This window comes from Mastigoproctus giganteus, chromosome 2 (genome assembly GCF_048544385.1).
Source record: "Mastigoproctus giganteus isolate SK-2022 chromosome 2, ASM4854438v1, whole genome shotgun sequence".
Taxonomy (NCBI): Eukaryota; Metazoa; Arthropoda; class Arachnida; order Uropygi; family Thelyphonidae; genus Mastigoproctus; species Mastigoproctus giganteus.
In genome coordinates, this window is record NC_143576.1 from 165,992,424 (window position 1) to 166,014,221 (window position 21,798).

General features: G+C 38.7%; 1 protein-coding gene across 3 annotated transcripts in view; it reads right to left on the bottom strand.

Annotated features, from left to right (window-relative positions):
• Nucleotides 1-21,798, bottom strand: part of bchs (WD repeat and FYVE domain containing 3 bchs) — a 1,877,108-nt gene that overhangs the window by 1,291,927 nt on the left and 563,383 nt on the right. For all 3 annotated transcript variants that reach the window (XM_090389621.1, XM_090389619.1, XM_090389620.1), the window contains exon 25: nt 15,032-15,168. In XM_090389621.1, coding sequence (XP_090245747.1) covers nt 15,032-15,168 — 137 coding nt within the window. The remainder of the gene's footprint in view (nt 1-15,031; nt 15,169-21,798) is intronic.

Sequence of the window (21,798 nt, forward strand, 5' to 3'; positions counted from 1 at the left end):
GATCTTTTAACAGATAAGTTTATTCTAATAGTTTGACAATTCATGGTGTATTGAATAGTAAGAAAAAATGCTGTGTGATTTAATGAAAATTTTGGATATGGTGTACCCACATTTTATATAACATGGCCTCGACAATGCCCCCCCGCATACACACTACTCGGACTCTATCCAGTCACTATCTGGCAGAGTAGAGGGTGCAAGATTATACACTAGCTGATCCGGCAGCTACCAACAGGTTCGGTCAGGTGTATTAACTAGCGACCGCCTTGCGAACACTGCTTTAGAGCTGTACCCTAGAAATGTAAGGAAGATTGGATCTCGCCATGATGTCCATCATAACCTCAAAGGCATCAGTTATACTGCATGATGAAAGATTTAATTCCCACCCAACATTAGAGGTACTTCTGGTATCCCCATTTCCAAAAATTCTTCACATATAAACATATAAACTCCAGGGGCTCACATCCGGTTAGTATGGAGCTGAATATCATTCCTCTCTTTCTTGGTGATTCCCTTCTACTCTTTTGACTGACTCTCTCTCTCACAGAGAGAGAGAGTCAGTCAAAATGACTCTCTCTCTCTGTGAGAGAGAGAGTCATTTTGACTCTTTCTCAAGAGTCTTTCTCAAGAGAGAATCACCTCTCTCACAGGGTATAATTCAGAAATTTTTGTTTGGCTGGTGCAGCACCATAGGGCTAATAATAATACAGTGGAACCTCGTTAAAAGAAATACGAGGAAAATAATAACAAGGTCCCCCAAAAGTGGCAAAATTTTACGTTTTTTTTTTTTTTTTTTTTTTTGTTGTTGTTTTTTTTTGTACTTACTGTATATCTAATAATAATAATAATAATAATAATATCAAAAATAAATTAAAACATAAGCCTTGTCTAAGAATACAGTAATAGGAATAACATATTTTTTAAAGATTTTATTTTATTTGTAAGATAAACTAAGATAAAAGCAATATTAATGGAAATGAATATATTGTACAGTATATATTTTGATATATACAATATTTTAGTATCACAGTAAAAAGAATTACAATCTTAATATAAAAGGAGACATATCGAGTCTGGGTGCGAGGTTAGCCTGTGCGGGTGTTGCTCCTTAAAGCTCTTGACACAGAGAAGTTTTTCCTGATTTATTTTCTGCTTTATTAGTTTAAATTGTCATATTAACTTATTTTCTAGAGTAGCTTTATATTCCTAGTTACGATACTTAGTTTAAAGTTTAACTTAGACAGAGATTTTGTAGATATTACTTAGTATCGGTAACTGTATCAAATCCACGTGTCACAAATTGAACGAGAGGTCTTTTTTTTTTTTTTTTTTTTTTTTTTTAACCAAATTTAGTCGATTTATTAACCAATTGTTATATCAAATTATCTTCTATAAGTAGATTATAGACCTAGTTAGGATCCTTAGTTTATTCTAAACTGAGATAGCGAGATTTGGAAGCTAATCAATACTTACGAGTCAGCAGAAATACCGTTCGTGAATTCCCGCCATTTTTACACGATAGCATAAGCTTAGTGTAGTATAGTGCATAATATAATATTGTCAATTAATCAGTAAATCTATTAATCTTGATAAACTTTATTGTCAATTAAATTGTATTTTTAATTCTATATATGTATAACGACTTAATCGTAACAAATAATTAATACATAACTATAGTGGTACACGTGATACGGAAGTTGTATAAAGGGAACTCGTAGAAAACACTAGATACCGAAAAAAATATATATATAACATAACTGTTTTGGGATATAACTTAAGGATTTAATTTTTGTTTTGAATTTTATTGAATTAAATCGGAATCATGACTCTGACCAGAGCAGCAAAGCAAAAGGCTCAAGCTAATGGGAGTGCTGTGGTTCAGGGGAGAACTGAGGGGGGCAGTTGCCCTCTGAATCACAGACTTTTAAAATGCACAGTTTGCTTGATGTTTGCGGAGCAGTCGGGTACGGGACATGATACTGCCAAGGGGAATGTCTTTATGTGTGCACGATGTAAGGAGTGCAAGGAAATCAGGCGACAACTCAGCGTTGTTATGGGCCTTTATGAGAGCTTGAAGGACAGGGTGGATGCCCTCGAAGGAAATAAATTGAGGGGCCCCATCAAGCTCTCAGCTGCCCACATCAATGCCAGAGCTTGCACTTGGTCATCAGGCAACACAGAGGCAGCCCCCTAGGCAGAATGCGCTGGTCCCACAGGAACTAGTAGTTGTTGGTGACTCTATTGTCAGGGAAACGGGGAACATGCTTTGTAAAACGGATAGGTGGAATAGGACCAGGGTATGTCTGCCAGGGGCAAAGGTTGATGACGTTGTAGAGCGGATATCATCTTTTAAGGGCACAAAAGGTGATATAGTTGTACACGTTGGCACTAATGATATTAAGAGTAGGAGACCGGCGGAATTACTTAGCAAGTACAGGTCACTGTTGAAAAAAAGCCGTGAATTAGGGTTGAACTTGAGAGTGTCTGCAATTCTGCCCAGACACGATAGGAGGGAGTATATGATGAGAGCCTTGTCGATCAATTCGGCCCTGGAGGGATTGTGCAAGGCTCAAGGGGTAGAATTTTTTTCAGCCTGGACTGTACTTGTTAACAGGAGAGATTGCTTCTACAGGGATGGGATACACTTAAATAGAAAGGGTGCAAGAATTTTTGCTGATGCTGTCGAGGCAGTGTTAGGTGGGTCGGAAAACTGCTAGTTGGGGGGGATACAAGGACTAATAGATTAACAGTAGCCACTGGCAGAGGTGGAAGTGATTTTTGCACTGCTTCTATTGAAATGAGCAGAAGCCTGGAAAACAAGATGCAGGATATTTCAGAGACTGCTGGTAGTCATTGCGGTACAAGTAAACACAAGGGTTGTGTTAGGGTAGCTAAGAATAGAAACAGGTGCATGTATACCTGCGTGTACACCAATGCTAGGAGTTCGGTAAATAAATTTGATGAATTTGAGGTATTGCTCAAAACATCAAAGGCAGATATTGTTGGGATATCAGAGACGTGGTGTCACACAGATATAAGTAATGCGGAACTGGAATTTGGGGAATACAATGTGTATAGAAAGGATAGACAGGACAGGAGGGGAGGAGGGGTTATGCTATTAATTAAGAAACACATAAAGTCCAAGGAAGTGAAGCCAGTCGACATCGATGGACAGGGCAGTGTCAAGTCAGTCTGGTGTGACATAAGCATAGGTAAATCAAAATTGAGAGTAGGAGTGTGCAATAGGCCTAATGACTCTGATGAGTATAATAAGATATTGTACAGGGAAATAGAGTGGGCCAGTAAATCAGAGAGTCTTATAATGGGGGATTTTAATTTCCCAGATATTGACTGGAATTTGTGGATTGGTCACTCGCACACTAGCAAGGCTTTTGTGGATTTATTGGATGATTGTTTTCTACATCAGCATGTTCGTGAGGCAACAAGAGGGAGCAATACTCTTGATCTGATTATCAGTAGTGATTCTTCATGCATTAAGAATCTGCAGATAAATGAACCACTAGGTGGCAGTGATCACAGTGTGTTGAAGTGGGATTTACTCAAGGAGGTAACTACCATCAGAGGTAAAGGGAAGGGTTTTTGTTTTCGTAAAGGCGACTATGATGGTCTGAGACAGTATTTAAATTCTATACAGTGGGACCAACTGATGATGTTACCAACAGCAAACTCAAAATGGGAAGCATTCAAGGAACTAATCTTGGAGGCTACCAGGCTTTATGGTTCTTTAAAGTTCGATGATATATCGAACTTTTGCAAGTAGAGATAGGGACGTGATAATCCCATTATATAAGGCTTATGTTAGACCACACTTGGAATGCTGTGTTCAAGTATGGAGACCGCACCTAAAGAAAGACATCGAGCTTCTTGAAAGGGTGCAAAGAAGGGTAAGTCGCCTGGTGAGATCGGCAAAAGGGCGTCCTTATGAAGAAAGACTTCCTTTTTTTTTTTTTTTTTTAAGAAAAATCTTTTGGATGTTTTTCAATTGTTCATGAACTGTACCAATATTTCAGCTTTTTCTTAAAAAACTACTTACTGTATGAATCTTTCCATTTTCAAAATATCAAAAAAATTTGTTCTCAAAATAAAAAAAAAAAAATAAAAAAAAATAAAAAAAACATCATCATCAGGCATTTTCAATCCACTGCAAGATGAGGGCCTCTCCAGAAACTTTCCAGTTCCTTCTGTTTTGTGCAATGGCCATCCATTTACTACCCACAAACTCATGAATTTCATCTATCCATCTCCGCCATTGTCTTCCAGGTTTTCTTCTAGCTCCTCTTGTGTGCCATTCTATTATTTTCTTAGTCCATCTTTCACATGTCTTCGAGCTATGTATCCTGCCCAAGACCATTTTAGTTCTTTAGTTTTGATAAGAATGTCCTTTACTTGAGTTTGCTGCCTAATCCATGTGTTTCTCTTCTAATCTAACAGTCTGATTCCCAATATTCCTAAATTCTTCCATTGCTAAATTAGCAATGAATGTGCTAATATGTGAACCAATAGCCACACCCTGGATCTGCCGATACACCAGACCTGCGAATACCATAGTGGTACCGGACAAACACAAGCTAACACCTTCACATATGAAGGATGTTGAGTTCCTCTGGTCCACTACCCGTGTGGGTGTGGAAGAGGTATGTGGACGATACGTTCGCTATACTACGTAGGGGACGTGGGCCAGAGGTTCTCAATTGGCTTAATAGTAGCTCCCCCTTTATAAAGTTTACTTCCGAGGTCGAGGAGGAGGGGCTCTGCCATTTTTGGATGTTTGGGTTTACAGGGTGGGCCGACAATTAAAAACAAGAGTGTTAAGGAAGGAGATGTGTCGGGCCCAATATACCCATTTTGGTTCTGCCCAGACTGCAGGTCATAAGAAGAGTGTGGTTAGGGCTTTAATGAGTAGGGCTTGGTCGCACTGTTTGTTGTTTTTTTCGTTTTTAGGAGCATTAGCAACTAAGGTCATATTGCTCCAGGATATGCGGTGGTCATTCCCTGACCTTTTCGCATCTTCCGTATTTGGTGGTGACAGGCTCGAACCCTGGTCTAATAAAAAAGCATGTGATACGCTCTACTGCTCCTTCCCACCTGGCTATGGAGGCGCCCTTGGTCGCACTGCTCTTCCTCGGAGAATAGGGAGGAAGAAATCAAGCGGGTCACGGCCGACCTTATGAAATGGTATCCACATCTCATAAAGTCGGACACCCCCGGAACGTTGACATGGTACTCAGAGGGAGTACCTGGCTCCACTGCATACATTCCCTACTATCCGGGCACGTCGCACCCAATAGCCCGCGTGTTACGGTCGTACCAATTACGTTGTGTGCAGCTTCCTGGTCGGAAGTTGTGCACGGTGATGGCACCGGTTAAAGACCCTGTTGTGGGAGTTGACAACAGTGGGGTTGTCTATAAAATTCACTGCCCAGATTGTGGGGGATGTTACGTAGGTGATACTAAGCGCAGATTATGCAACAGACTGGGGGAGCATAGTAGGGTGCTTCGGTTGGATAATGTCTTGGGGTCAGCTGTGGCAGAACATGCCTGAGAAACCGGGCATGATATAACAGCCGAAGTAGCTGTAACTGCAGATAGGCAGAGGGTTTCTGGAACCGGAAGTGGCTGGAGAGCCTAAGGATTTGTTCATTGGGTGGTCTTAGCTTGAATAGGGATAAGGGTTGTAGGATCCACATCTCATACCCTGAATAGGGATGAACGTTTTAAGGTTGTACAGCCTCTTGCCACTTCCGGTGCTAACATATGAGAAACGGAGTATGTAATATGGTGCCCAGGAGGAACCATAGTACATCTCGGTCTGTTGGGAAGACTTAGTGCTTTATAAGGAATTGTTGATGCAGTAACACTTATATTGAGGAAGGCAGCAGATGCTGCCGACAGCGGCAGTTTTATAGTAGTACTGTTTAACAATTTTAATCTATATTTTACAGTCGATTTTACTTATTTATTTTATTTTATTTGTAATTTTATTTCATTTATTTTTATAAAGTTATAGTTGGTCAGAGTTGGTGGCATCAATTATGGATAGATTGCATGACCACAGAGGCCTTTTTAGTGGACATGGAAGAGCCCAAATGGATTAACAACTAATGAAATCCACTTCATCCTCACTAACAGAAGATATATTGTGAATGATGTTGATGTTACTGTCCTGAACAAAGTAAATGTTGGAAGTAATCACAGAATGGTAAGATGCACACTTGATATAGATGTAAGAAAAGAAAGCAAAAAACTGATTAGAGTAAATAATACGAAGGTCTTTGAGAAAAAGCAGAGGAGAAAAAGCAGTATGTACTGGAACTTAAGAACAAGTTTGAGCTTCTGCAGACTGCTCAGGACCAAGATATCGACTAGGAATATTTCAACTTTCTGAAAGTGATAAAGCCCAAGAAACCTATAGGTAAAAAGAAATCCAAAGAAGAAAAAATTAGTCAAGAAACATTTGTCATGATGAACCAAAGACGACAAATGAAGAGAAAGAAAAACACTGACAAGGAGAAAATTGAGTATACTGACTTATGCAAAGCCATTAGAAAGAGCCTCAAAGCACATAAGAATATTTAACACAAGAAAAGTAGAACAAGCATAAAGGGAAAACAAAGGATTTAAATCAGCAGCCATAAGCAGTAATACAGAAAGACAAATGATACTGAAACTGAAGAATAGCGGTGGTGTACTTATAAATAGCAGAGAAGGCATAATTCAAATAGCAGAATAGCAGAAAATATACTATAAAGAGTTATACAAGGAGCAAGGGAATGATTAGCATTAGAAATCCAAAGAAGAAAAAATTAGTCAAGAAACATTTGTCATGATGAACCAAAGACGACAAATGAAGAGAAAGAAAAACACTGACAAGGAGAAAATTGAGTATACTGACTTATGCAAAGCCATTAGAAAGAGCCTCAAAGCACATAAGAATATTTAACACAAGAAAAGTAGAACAAGCATAAAGGGAAAACAAAGGATTTAAATCAGCAGCCATAAGCAGTAATACAGAAAGACAAATGATACTGAAACTGAAGAATAGCGGTGGTGTACTTATAAATAGCAGAGAAGGCATAATTCAAATAGCAGAATAGCAGAAAATATACTATAAAGAGTTATACAAGGAGCAAGGGAATGATTAGCATTAGTAAAGGCATATGATGCAAGAAAGCAAGCTTATTCAGCATCAGCCAAAAAAAAAAAAAAAAACCCTCTCCCATTTCACCCCTCCGTTCATTCGAAATACCTGTCCAGTTGAGCTTTAAATTTGTTTAGGCTATCAACTTCAACAACAAGTGATGGAAGTCGGTTCCACCAACCAACCACCCGCTGGCCAAAGGCAAATTTCCGAACATCTATCCGACATCCGTCCTTCCTCAATTTGAATTTATGCCCTCTGAGGTGATTATTCTGAGAAAGATGAAGAATCCCATTGGCATTGAGCATGCTCAAACCATTCAAAGCCTTATACACCTCTATCAGATCACCTCGCCGGTGCCTAGTCTCCAGACTCTGTAATTTGCAAAACTTAAGCCTTTCTTCGTAAGAGCAACCCTTTGTTCCATTTACTAATCTTGTTGCCCTTCTCTGTACCCGTTCCAGCAGCTCTACATCCTTCTTGAAATGAGGCCTCCAGACCTGTATACAGTACTCAAGATGTGGCCTAACCATTGCCTTATACAAGGGAATAATCACCTCCTTATCCCTGCTAGAAAAATTCCTGTATATCATTGACAAGACACCATGAGCTACTCTTGCAGCTCGTCTGCACTGCTCAGAGAACTTCATATCTGCCTGCACAATTACCCCCAGGTCCTTTTCATTCTCCACCACTGTCAGTGTAGTACCGCAGAGTTGATACATTGCTCTGGGGTTACTGTTACCCATATGTAGTACTTTACATTTGTCAATGTTAAACTTCATTTGCCACCTCTCAGCCCATCTGTTCAACCTTTCCAGATCCTGTTGCAGCAGCATAGCGTCAGTAGTGTCCTTAACGACCCTGCCAACCTTTGTATCATCTGCAAACGTAGACATTAAACTTGATATCCCATCATCAATATCATTCATAAACACCGAAAACAACAATGGACCCAACACTGAACCTTGAGGAACTCCACTAATAACATTAGTCCACGTTGAGCAGTGTCCATTGATTACCACTCTCTGTCTTCTGCCACTCAACCATCCCCTTATCCATAGCAGCAATTTGCCTCCAATGCCACACTGCTCCAATTTGTGCAGCAGTCTTCCATGTGCAACAGTATCAAAAGCCTTTCTAAGATCCAAATATATAATATCAAAGTTATTCCCTGCATCCAGTTCTTTTGTGACTACATCATAGTATCCAATCAAATTGGTCAGGCAAGACCTGCCCTTAACAAAACCATGCTGCATCTGAGCTATAACTGAATTCTTGTCTAGATGATCCTGCAGTGCTTCTTTAACCAGTGCCTCCATTAATTTACCTGGAACAGAAGTTAAACTAACAGGTCTATAATTACTTGTGTCAGCCTTTGATCCTCCTTTGTGAATTGGGGTTACATTTGCACATCTCCAGTCTATGGGTACCTCCCCTGAGTCCAAAGAAGCTCTCATAATTATGGCTAGGGGTTTGCATACTTCCTTTGCTGCCTCCTTTAATATAACTGGATAGATCCCATCCACCCCAGGTGCCTTTTTTATGTTTATCCTCAACAATCTCTCCTCCACTTTCCTCTCAGTTATTACAAAATCATCCAGCTCACTGCCAATGTTTACTTTACCTACATCATTCTCCTTCCTGAATAACTCCTCATGCGTGAATGTAGATGCAAAATACTCGTTTAGATTGTTAGCCACCTGAGCAGGATCCTCAACTGTTGAACCATCAATATCCAGTGGACCAATCTGATTCATCCCTTTCCTTCTCGAGTTCAAGTATGTAAAGAACTCCTTTCTGTTTTTCTTTGCATCCTTTGCCAAGGATTTTTCGTAGTCTGCCTTTGCCTGCCTAATCTCCTTTGTGACTTGGTTACAGACCAACTTATATCTATCATAGGCTTCCATGTCACCCATTAATTTGTATGTATCCCATGCATTTTTCTTCTCTGCCACATGTCTCATTAGTCCATCTGACAACCATTTAGGCCTAAACCTTGAACAATATTTCTTAGTTCGTATGTAAAGCCTGGTAGCCACCAATATTAGTTCCTTGAATGCTTCCCATTTTGAGTTTGCTGTTGGTAACATCATCAGTTCGTCCCACTGTATAGAATTTAAATACTGTCTCAGACCATCATAGTCGCCTTTACGAAAACAATAACCCTTCCCTTTACCTCTGATGGTAGTTACCTCCTTGAGTAAATCCCACTTCAACACACTGTGATCACTGCCACCTAGTGGTTCATTTATCTGCAGGTTCTTAATGCATGAAGAATCACTACTGATAATCAGATCAAGAGTATTGCTCCCTCTTGTTGCCTCACGAACATGCTGATGTAGAAAACAATCATCCAATAAATCCACAAAAGCCTTGCTAGTGTGCGAGTGACCAACCCACAAATTCCAGTCAATATCTGGGAAATTAAAATCCCCCATTATAAGACTCTCTGATTTACTGGCCCACTCTATTTCCCTGTACAATATATTATTATACTCATCAGAGTCATTAGGCCTATAGCACACTCCTACTCTCAATTTTGATTTCCCTATGCTTATGTCACACCAAACTGACTCGACACTGCCCTGTCCATCGATGTCAACTGGCTTCACTTCCTTTGACTTTATGTGTTTCTTAATTAATAGCATAACCCCTCCTCCCCTCCTGTCCTGTCTATCCTTTCTATATACATTGTATTCCCCAAATTCCAGTTCCGCATTACTTATATCTGTGTGACACCACGTCTCTGATATCCCAACAATATCTGCCTTTGATGTTTTGAGCAATACCTCAAATTCAAATTCAAAATGATGCCAGCAGTGGGGAAGCTGGATCACAAATTAGTAACATATACAATATACCTTATATCCTTCTTAATGAGGTAGAACATGCGTTAAAGAAAATGAAGAATCAGAAAGCCCCAGGAAAAGATGAAGTTACTGTAGAGTTCTTAAAATTGGGAGGAAGAGACATGACACAAAAACTGGCAAGACTCCTCACAAAATACATTAGTAAAGGTGTGATGCCTAAGGAGTGGAATAATGCAATCATAGTTTTGATGAATAGGAAAGGAGATAAATCAGAAATTGGAAATTATAAACCAATTAGTTTGTTATCCCACATCTACAAGTTGTTCACAAGGGTCAATACAAACATTAGAAAATATAATTCATGAGAATCAACTGAAAGAGTAAGCTGGCTTTAGGACAGGATTCTCAACTATGGATCACCTTCATGTAATGTCATAGCTAATGGAGAAAGCAAATTAATTTAAAACACCATTATGTCTGGCATTCGTGGATTATGAAAAGGTATTTGACTCCATACAGCATAAGGCTAAGAAAAAGAACAGGTGCATGTATACTTGCGCTTACACCAATGCTAGGAGTTTAGTAAATAAATTTGATGAATTTGAGGTATTGCTCAAAACATCAAAGGCAGATATTGTTGGGATATCAGAGATGTGGTATCACACAGATATAAGGAATGCAGAACTGGAATTTGGGGAGTACAACGTCTACAGAAAGGATAGACAGGATAGGAAGGGAGGAGGGGTTATGCTATTAGTTAACAAATACATAAAATCCAAGGAAGTGAAGCCAGTCGACATTGCTGGACAGTGCAGTGTCTAGTCAGTTTGGTGTGACATAAGCATTGGGAGATCAAAATTGAGAGTAGGAGTGTGCTATAGGCCTAATGACTCTGATGAGTATAATAAGAAACTGTACAGGGAAACAGAGTGGGCCAGTAAATCAGAGAGTCTTATAATGGGGGATTTTAATTTCCCAGATATTGACTGGAATTTGGGGGCTGGTCACACACACACGCTAGCAAGGCTTTTGTGGATTTATTGGATGATTGTTTTCTACATCAGCATGTTCGGGAGGCAACTAGAGGGAGTAATACTCTTGATTTGATTATCAGTAGTGATTCTTCATGCATTAAGAATCTGCAGGTAAATGAACCACTAGGTGGCAGTGATCACAGTGTGCTGAAGTGGAATTTACTCAAAGAGGTAACTACCATTAGGGGTAAAGGGAAGGGTTATTGCTTTCGTAAAGGCGATTACGATGGACTGAGACAGTATTAAATTCAATACAGTGGGACCAACTGATGATGCTGCCAACAGCAAATTCAAAATGGGAAGCATTCAAAGAACTTATCTTGGAATCTACTAGGCTTTACATACCAACTAAGAAATATTGTTCAAGGTTTAGGCCTAAGGGGATGTCAGATGAACTAATGAGACATATGGCAGAGAAGAAAAATGCATGGAATACATACAAATTAACACGTGACACACAAGCCTATGATAGATACAAGTTGATCTGTAACCAAGTTACAAAGGAGGTTAGGCAGGCGAAGACAGATTACGAGAAATCTTTGGCAAGGGATGCAAAGAAAAACAGCAAAGAGTTCTTTACATATGTAAACTCGAAGGAAGGGGATGAATCAGATTGGTCCACTTGATATCGATGGGTCAACTGTTGATGATCCCGATCAGGTAGCTAACAAACTAAATGAATATTTTGCATTGACATTCACACATGAGGAGTTATTCAGCGAGGGGAATGCCAGAGGTGTATTCAACTCTGGCAGTAAGCTAGAGAATCTTGTAATAACTGAGAGTAAAGTGGAGGAGAAATTGTTGAAGATAAATACAAGAAAAGCACCTGGGGTGGATGGGACCTATCCAGTTATATTAAAGGAGGCAGCAAAGGAAGTAAGCAAACCCTTAGCCATAATTATGAGAGCTTCCTTGGACTCAGGGGAAGTACCCATGGACTGGAGATGTGCAAATGTGACCAATTCACAAAGGAGGATCAAAGGGCGACACAAGTAATTATAGACCTGTTAGTTTAACTTCTGTTCCCAGAAAATTAATGGAGGCACTGGTTAAAGAAACACTGCAGGATCATCTAGACAAGACTTCAGTTATAGCTCGGACACAGCATGGTTTTGTTAAGGCATTGCATTGGTGTTGCCTGACCAATTTGATTGGATACTATGATGCAGTCACAAAAGAACTGGATGCAGGGAATAACTTTGATATTATATACTTGGACCTTAGAATGGCTTTTGATACTGTTGCACATGGAAGACTGCTGCACAAATTGGAGCAGTGTGGCATTGGAGGCAAATTGCTGCTATGGATAAAGGGGTGGTTGAGGGGGAGAAGACAGAGAGTGGTAATCAATGGACACTGCTCATCGTGGACTAATGTTTTTAGTGGAGTCCGTCAGGGTTCAGTATTGGGTCCATTATTGTTTTCTGTATTTATAAATGATATTGATGATGGTATACGAAGCTTAATGTCTAAGTTTGCTGACGATATGAAGGTTGGCAGGGTTGTCAAGGACACTACTGACACTATGCTACTGCAACAGGATCTGGAAAGGTTGAGCAGATGGGCTGAGAGGTGGCAAATGAAGTTTAACATTGACAAATGTAAAGTACTACATATGGGAAACAGCAACCCCAGAGCAACGTATCAACTCTGTGGTACTACGTTGACAGTGGTAGAGAATGAAAGGGACATGGGGGTGGTTGTGCAAGCAGATATGAAGTTTTCTGAGCAGTGTAGACGGGCGGCAAGAGTAGCTCATGGTGTATTGTCGATGATATATAGGAATTTTTCTAGCAGGGATAAGGAGGTGATTATTCCCTTGTATAAGGCAATGGTCAGGCCACACCTAGAGTACTGTATACAGGTCTGGAGGCCTCATTTCAAGAAGGATGTAGAGATGCTGGAACGAGTACAGAGAAGGGCAACAAGATTAATGAATGGAACAAAGGGGTGCTCTTACAAAGATAGGCTTAAGTTTTGCAAATTACAGTGTCTGGAGACTAGGCACCAGCGAGGTGATCTGATAGAGGTGTATAAAGCCTTGAATGGTTTGAGCATGCTCAATGCTGATGGGATTCTTCCTCATGCTCAGAATAATCACCTGAGAGGGCATAAATTCAAATTGAGGAAAGATGGATTTAGGACAGACATGAGGATATTTGCCTTTAGCCAGCGGGTGGTTGGTTGGTGGAACAGACTTCCATCCCTTGTCGTGGAAGTTGATAGCCTAAATAAGTTTAAGGCTCAGCTGGACAGGTATTTCGAACGAACAGAGGGGTGAAGTGGAAGTGGTTATTTTTTATTTATTTATTTATTTTTTTTTTTTGGCTGATGCTGCATAAGCTTGCTTTCTTGCATCAAATGCCTCTACTAATGCTAATGCTAAGGCAATGTTTCGGACACTGGATAGACAAGGCATAGATACCCCGTATATTATGATTTTGAAGAAAATATATGAGAATGCTACCTCCTTTATTAGACTAGACAAAGACAGCAGTAAATTTAAAATTGAGAAAGGAGTTCGGCAAGGAGACACAATATCTCCGAAGCAATTTACTGCTGCCCTTGAGGAAGCTTTCAGAAGTTTAGACTGGTCACAGAAAGGAGTCGATGTGAATGGAGAATATCTAAACCATTTTTGATTTGCAGATGACATTGTGGTCATAAGCCATGATCCCAAAGAATTAGAGGAAAATCTTAATCAGTTATGCACAGTTAGTAAGGATTTTGGACTAAAGATGAATATGGCTAAAACAAAAGTAGTGATGAACAAATATGCCACAGAAAGGGTATAATGATTGAAGGAGCAGTAATTGAAAAGGTGGAGTCATATATTTATCTGGGACAAGTCATTAGTTGTCATAATGATAAATGGCTGGAAGTCAAGAGAAGAATAAATTTTGGATGGATAGCATTCAGGAAATATAGTCACATTCTGAGGAACAATATCCCAATTTGTCTGAAAAGTAAAATAATGAACCAATGTATACTACCCAACATGACTTATGGAAGTGAAACTTGGGCACTCGCCAAAAGAATGGAAGAGAAGCTGAGAACTACACAGTGAAGAATGGAACGAATTATATTGGAAATCAGACTGTTACATAAGAAGAAAAACACATGGATTAGGCAGCACACTCAAGTAAAGGACATTCTTATCAAACCTAAAGAACTAAATTGGTCTTGGGCAGGACACATAGCTTGAAGACATGATGACAGATGGACTAAGAAAATAACAGAATGGTACCCAAGAGTAGCTAGAAGAAAATCTTGAAGACAACAGCGGAGATGGACAGATGAAATTCATGAGTTTGTGGGTAGTAAATGGATGGCCATTGCAAAAAACAGAAGGAACTGGAAAGTTGCTGGATAGGCCTTCATCTTGCAGTGGATTGAAAATGGCTGATGATGATGATAAGGAATGCATAAACCAATGTTGAGTACTGTGCAGATGTCTGGAAGCCTCATTTTAGAATGAACACTGAGAAGAGCAATAAGATTAGGTAGGGAACAAAATCTCTCATCAGCAAAAGCTTCGGTCGAGTAAAGTACAGTTCTCAGCGAGTAGACACCCACGAGGAGATCTGATCGAGATGTTTTAGGCTTTAATTGGATTGAGTAATTCAGTGCAGATGGAATTACTCAATCCAACTCAAAAGGAAACCTTCCTTTTCCTAGGAATACGCACATGAAGGGGCATAAGTTCAAACTGAGGAATGATAGTTGCAAGACTGAGGTTGGTAATTTGTCGTTAGGAAGTGCGTAGTTTGAAGAAATTCAAGGGAGAACTAAACAAGCTGTTATAGAAGATGCGCAGGTGATGGATGGGTGAAATGGGAAGTGATGATGGTGTTTTTTTTTTTTTTTTTTTTTGTAGTTTATGTTGTTTTCTTCATCATTTACCACTACTTATAATAAAACTAATATTTCTAATAGAGCTGCAATTTCCAAAAATTATGACTGCAATAATAAAATAAATTATTATACATCTAAGTAAAAATTAAAAAAAATATTCTAATTACCATTTTAGCAATTGACCTGCAGTCAGTTTTGCTGTAAACTCTTCGAATTTTTGCCAACGTCATAACTGACACTGCTGCAGCATTAAGTCCAAAAACAACTTTTTCTTCCGAGACTAGGGGAGCATGAGCTTCAGAACCTGCAATTTATACATAAAAAAAACATATATATAAAATGTGAATTTTAAATTAATTAATTACTGTGTGCAGTAATTAATTACCTACTAATTACTGTGTGCAGTATGTTACATATTAGGCATATCAACAAATAGCAATAATTCTTGAGTTATAGAAAAAAAAAAGGGGGGGGGACAAAAAGCAGTTACTTTTATGCACAAATTGACAAAATTTCTTTTTCATGAATCATCCATATTATTCATTCATTCCTCCAATGCTTAAAAAATATTTATTTTTGTCATCATTTGTTTACAATTAGTAGTGTCATTAGTATTTCTGTTTAGTTGATTAAGTTAGTGAATTCGTTATTTATTGGGTTTGAAGTTTTTTTCAAAAATAATCCAAAGTCTACAGCCACTTGGTAGTACTAATATAAGATCATTCAAATTCTGCAAATGTTGAAGTATCAATAAAGGAATAAATAGGTGCTACTTAGGCAGTTTTCTATGTAGTTTTGTGGGAGTGTAAACAATATCCCAACTGCTTTTTATGATGCCCAAAAACTAAGTTTGTTACAATAAAAAATGTAATTTAATAACACAAGAGTATCACATATTACATAATGTAATCCTCTGAGGATATACTATAGAATATTATAGCCTCAAAGGATTAAAACAGAGAGACCCATCAAACACTTATCTGCAAAGTACAATATTGGAGCCACGGCATAGCATCAGATAACATACGGACATTTTCAACAGAAAAGATCCTTGATCTCAGATGAAGTAGATATAGATGGAGATTCTATCAGGGAAAGAGGAAATATCCTATGCAAAAAGTACAAGTGGAACAGGACCAGGGAATGTTTTCTAGGGCTAAAGCCAATAACATTTAAGAGCAGCTATCGTCTTTTAAGAGCACAAAAGAAGATATTGTTGTATGCATTGATACTGTGATATTTAGAATTCGAGATATGAGCAGTTACTTAACAAGTATAAAGTAATGTTGAAAAAAAGTGGGGTAGGAACACTGCTAGCTAGAGATAGGAATGGGATACACACATAAATAGATTTAGAGTGGCCACAAGCAGAGGTGTATTCTTTCAGTCCTAGTGGAAGATACAGCAGCCTGATAATCAAGGTGCTGGGAATTTCAAGGCCTGCTGGAGGTTCGTGAGAAACAAGTGAATATATGGGCTATGTTAGGGTAAATAAGAGTAAAACATAGGTGCATGTATACTTGAGGGTACCTTAGCAGCAGGAGAGTGAATAAATTTAATGAACTTGAAATACTAGTCAAGTCAACAAAAGCAGATATTATGGGGCATTGGAGATGTGGTTAAGGGATGCAGAATTTGAATATGCAGAGTGCAATGTGTACAGTAAGGGCAGACAGGACTAAAGAGGCGAAGAGGTTATGCTTAGTTAAAAACCACATAAAAACTAAGGCTGTGAATCTAGTTGACATGGGTGGCCAGTGCAATATGGAGTCAGTCTGATGTGACATAAACACCAGTTTTATAAAAATGAGAATAAGAGTGTTTTATAGGCTCTAACGATGGCAAGGAGTAAAGCAAGCAACTGTACAGATATACAAAGAACAATGATAAATCAAAAATGTCTAAAAATCAAGGATTATATCCTTCCAGATATTGCCAGGAACTTGCGCAAATTGATCAGTTACACAGAAGAAAAACTTTTGTGGATTTATTGGATGAATGATTCCTACAACAGCATTTTAGAGGGGCAATGAGAGAAAGCAATATTCTTGATGCAGTTATCACCAGCAATTCTTCATGCATTAAGAATCTGCAGATAAAACATCCTCTGGGTGGTAGGGATCAAAATGTACTGATGTGGGATTTACTTAAAGATGGAACTACTATGAAGGGCAAACAGAAGATCTTTTGCTTTCATAAAGATGACTACAGTGGTCTAAAACAGTTGCTGAATTCTGTACAGTGGGACTAACTTTTGATATTACCAACAGCAAATTCTACATGGCTTCTTATACCATCTATGAGTTGTTGTTCAAGGCTTAGACATAAGATGTCAGATGTACTAAGTGAACTTGAGGCAGAGAAGAAAAATGTATGGATTCCATATAAATTAGGTTAGGGAAGTTTATGGGAAGTAATTCCCTTCCTTACAATGTTTACATAAGTAAACACTATAAGGTCCATGGACCAAGGTCCTTGGATATTGGGGCTGTTAAAGACCTTCTCTCAGATATGACAAACTAGGACTTCCTACCTGGAAGTCTAAAGTGTCAATAAAAGTAATAATCAAGTGAAACAAATTTCAGCAAAGTCTAGTGGTTCTATGACAACTAAATCGTCTGCTCACAACTTCAAGATGGTGAGACTGTTAGTAACCATGGGTATAACCCACATGTGCAAATCCTGAAATACACTAACTGCCAGGGGTGAACCAATTGAAGCTGAAGTAGAAGTGTGGCATCTACAACACAGAAAGGAATGCTGCCTCTCTGTGTTACCAGGCGATAAAAGAGGGTTAGATGACACTCATCAAGTGGTGGAATACAACCTCTTTGCTTATTGGAAGCTTGAAGTTCCATGTTCAGTGTGTAGAGCAGCAAAGCTATGGCACCCCCCCCCCCTTTGGATTGCTACCAAAAATTTGGTAGCAATCCAAACTTTTCTTGTCTATAAATGTGAAAACACTTTCATTTATGCTGATTTGGGGAAAGGGGAAATGACAGCTGTGATATCACAACTGGACCTTATTGTAGCCACATCTGGTGTGGTGTCCCCAAAGATAAACAGAATACAGGTTGAAAATTTGGCCTCGATCCAACTCTTTCTAGAGTAATAGATGAAAGATATGTTCAATTATATAAACAGATTCCTGTGGTTGGAAGGGGAGGGACAGGAATTGATCGCTATGAGAGACCTTCAAAGCTTTCCAGGGACCAACAAAACATATGCTGAAAATCTGACATAGATCGAAGTTTTTCTTATTAGGTAATATCTAAATTTCTTATAACATACTTGTATTACCAGTTAGGTGAAGTATGCAGTGCATTATATTTCAGGCATATTCTATGGTTTTTAAAAATTTTATTTTTTTTCTTCTTTTTCTGTAATTAAGTGAAATAAAAAGTAAATACTGTTATCATCTTATCAATTAATTACTTAGATTATAACTTCATAGAACACTTAACAAAACTCTATAGTTTTACATTCTCCCAGTCACTCAGTTCAATTACAACTATAATATATATTGCTCTTTCCTTTATGCTTGTGTGTCCCTTTTCTCTCTACATTTATATAACTGTTAACAAGAGACAACATTTTCAAGAGTCTTCCACAACAATATCATTAGCCATATGGTGCAAGGAACCCTGAGGCTTTTATTCCACCAGCCAAAAAAAAAATTTCTGAGTTGCACCCAGAGAGAGACAGAGAGAGAGAAGTAGAAGAGAATCACCAAGAAAGAGAAGAATGATGATATCCAGTTCAGGACCCTGGATGTGCCAAACCCATGAAAAGCATACACAGTTTGTCTAAAGGTATCAGTATCTTCCTCACCGTTCCATCTTTTTCTATCTTCACAAATCTTTATCTTCTGCCATTCTCTACCATTCGATTCCCTTCATTTCCACATCTTCCATAATCTCATCTCTCCATCTTTTCCAGGATCTTCCTCTCAGCCTCTTGTCCATTTTCATCTTAAACATTCTTCTTGTATTCTGTTCGAGTTCATTCTCACCATGTGTCCACACCATCTGAAACGTGATGAAATCATCTTATTCCTCAAACTTACTATTCCAAGTTCATTCTAATGTCAATATTTCTAATTTTGTCTCTTCTAGTTTTAGTTCGTATAGTCCCTTAACACCATTTCCATTGCTTGGATTCTGCTGGTATCCTTTTTATTTGTCCTCCATGTCTCAGCAGCATAGGTCATGTCTAAATGTAATACCAAACTTTGGTCCACTTGATGTGAGTGTCACATGAATAACAGTTCAATCAGCATTTCAGACTACCAGGTAGCAAGTTAACTTTGACATACTTCAGAGAATGTTGGTGACAGCCTCAAGGAACAAATTGTTCATTTACCTACCAGAATACCAGACAATCCTAAAGATACAAACAACCCATCAAGAGTACACATTCAAGGTAACTGGTCTACTAGCGACCATAGATCACACCTTGGTGATAGTCTCCTCTTCAATGGAAGATTTCTTTCATGGTCATTCTCAACCTCGTGTTGTTTGGCATTATAAAAATGCAAAATGGGGTGATCTATGAGATTTATTTTCTTATTTTTCTTGGTCTGAATACTGTTTCAAATCTTCTGATGTCAACATTTGCTCAGATCTTGACAGTGAAATTATTCTTGTAGGGATGAAATCCTTTATTCCCCACTCCACATTACCTTAAAATCTCATCCTTTATTTAATCCTTGGTTTTTTAATAAATGTGTAAAGGCTATTCAAGATAAGAATGTTGCATATTGCAATTGGCTTGTATCCAAATCTCCAGGTTCATTTTACGCCTAAAACAAAGCTTGCAACAATTTTAAAGCAATAATTAATCAGTCCAAACTAGATTTGGAAGAAGCTAAGAGTAGAAAAGTTGATTCTAGTCCAAATGTTTGTCAAGCATTCTGGCCTTTGCCAAAGCTATTGGTTGCAACTTTTGCCCCTCTCTATTCCCACCTCTTTTAAACTGGATTGATCCATTGTTCCTTCAGCTAAAGTTAAAATTAAAACTGACTTCCTAGCAATCCTTCTCTTCTTCTAATTCGTGTATTCAATGCCTCCTGTGGTCTTCCACCAAAAGGATGTCAGAACAATTTTGAAGAGTCTAAATACGATGAAAGTGCAAGATCCTGATATTTCTCCACTTGTTCTCAAAACCTGTGCTCCTGAACTTACTCCTGTTCTTTGCCACCTTTTTTCACTTTCTTATTCCAAAGGTGTTTTTCCTTCTGCTTGGAAATTTGCTCATATACAGCCAGTTCCTAAAGAGGGGGCAAATCCCTTCTATCCAATTATCATCCCATTGCAATTACTTCTACTCTTTCTAAAGTAATGGAGAAATCAATTAACCAACAACTCTTAAACAATTTAGAAACCTTCCATATATTCAACGATCGCCAGTATGTATTGCATCACTGTTGATCGAATGGTGAACATTCTTGGCTTACGTTACCCATTTATGGACAAATTCAATGGAAAAGTTTGGTGAAACACAAGCAGTTGCTCTCGACATCTCAAAGGCTTTCGATCGTGTTTGGCATAAAGGTCTCCTAAACAAGCTTCCTTCTTATGGTTTGCTAACTGTTTTTTTGCAATTGGTTATCCAGTTTTCTCTCTCTGATCACTCACTGATGGTGATGGTAGATGGTTCTTTGTCTTCTAAGTTATCCACTAGTGTCCCCCAAGGTTCAGTTCTTTCTCCCACTCTTTTCCTCTTGTATATTAATGACCTTCTTCCATTGACTGGAAATCCTATCCATAGTTTTGCCAATGATAGCACATTGAATTCCACTTTCCCGTTTGAGAAACCTTGCCCTGCTCAATCAGCTTAACTTCTCAAATATCCACTACCAATTCCTTAAATGTTAATCTCCAGGTATTTCTTCAATGGGATAAAAATAACTTAGTCCATTTCAATCCCTATAAAACTCAGTCCAGTCTAATATCTCCCAAAAAGGATTCTTCTGTTCCTATTAGCATTATCACGATGCAAGAAAGCAAGCTTATACAGCATCAGCCAAAGGGGTGGGGGGGGGGGAGCCTACCCATTTCACTGATCCATTCATTCCAAATGTTGGTCTAGTTCTGCCTTGAATTTATTTACGCTACCAACTTCCACAACAACAGATGGAAGTTTGTTCTTCCAGCAATCAACTACCTGCTGGATAAAGACAAATTTCTGCACATGTATTCTTTCCTCAGTTTGAATCTATGGCCCCCTCAGGTTTTGAGCAAGAGGAAGAGGAAGAATCCCTTCAGTATTAAGCCTGCTCAATCCATTGAAGGCTTTATACTCCTCAAACAGATCACCTCGCAGGGGCCTTGTCTCCAGACACTGCAACTTACAGAACTTGAGTCTGTCTTCGTAAGAGCATCCCTTTGGTCCCCTCAACAGTCTTGTTGCCCTTCCCTGTACTCATTCTAGAAACTCTACATCCTTCCTAAAATGAGGCCTCCAGACCTGTATCCGGTACTGAGGGGTATTAAGACTGCTCAAGCTGGTACTCAAGATGTGGCCTGACCACTGCCTTATACAAAGGGATAATCACCTCCTTATCCATGCTAGCAAAATTCCTGTATATCATTGACAAGACCCCATGACCTACTCTGGCAGCCTGTCTGCACAGCTCAGAAAATTTCATATCTGACTGCACAATTACCACAAGGTCTCTTTCTCCATTACCCTGAATCTAGTTAGTACATTACTCTGGGGTTACTGCTACCCATATGCAGTACTTTGCATTTGTAAAAGTTAAACTTCAGTTGCCACTTCTCAGCCCATCTACCCAACTTTTCCAGATCCTGTTGCAGCAGCATACTGTCATTACTGTTATTAACAATCCTGCCAACTTTTGCATCATCTGCAAACTTTGACATTGAGCTTGATATACCTTCATCAATATCATTGATAAATATACAAAACAACA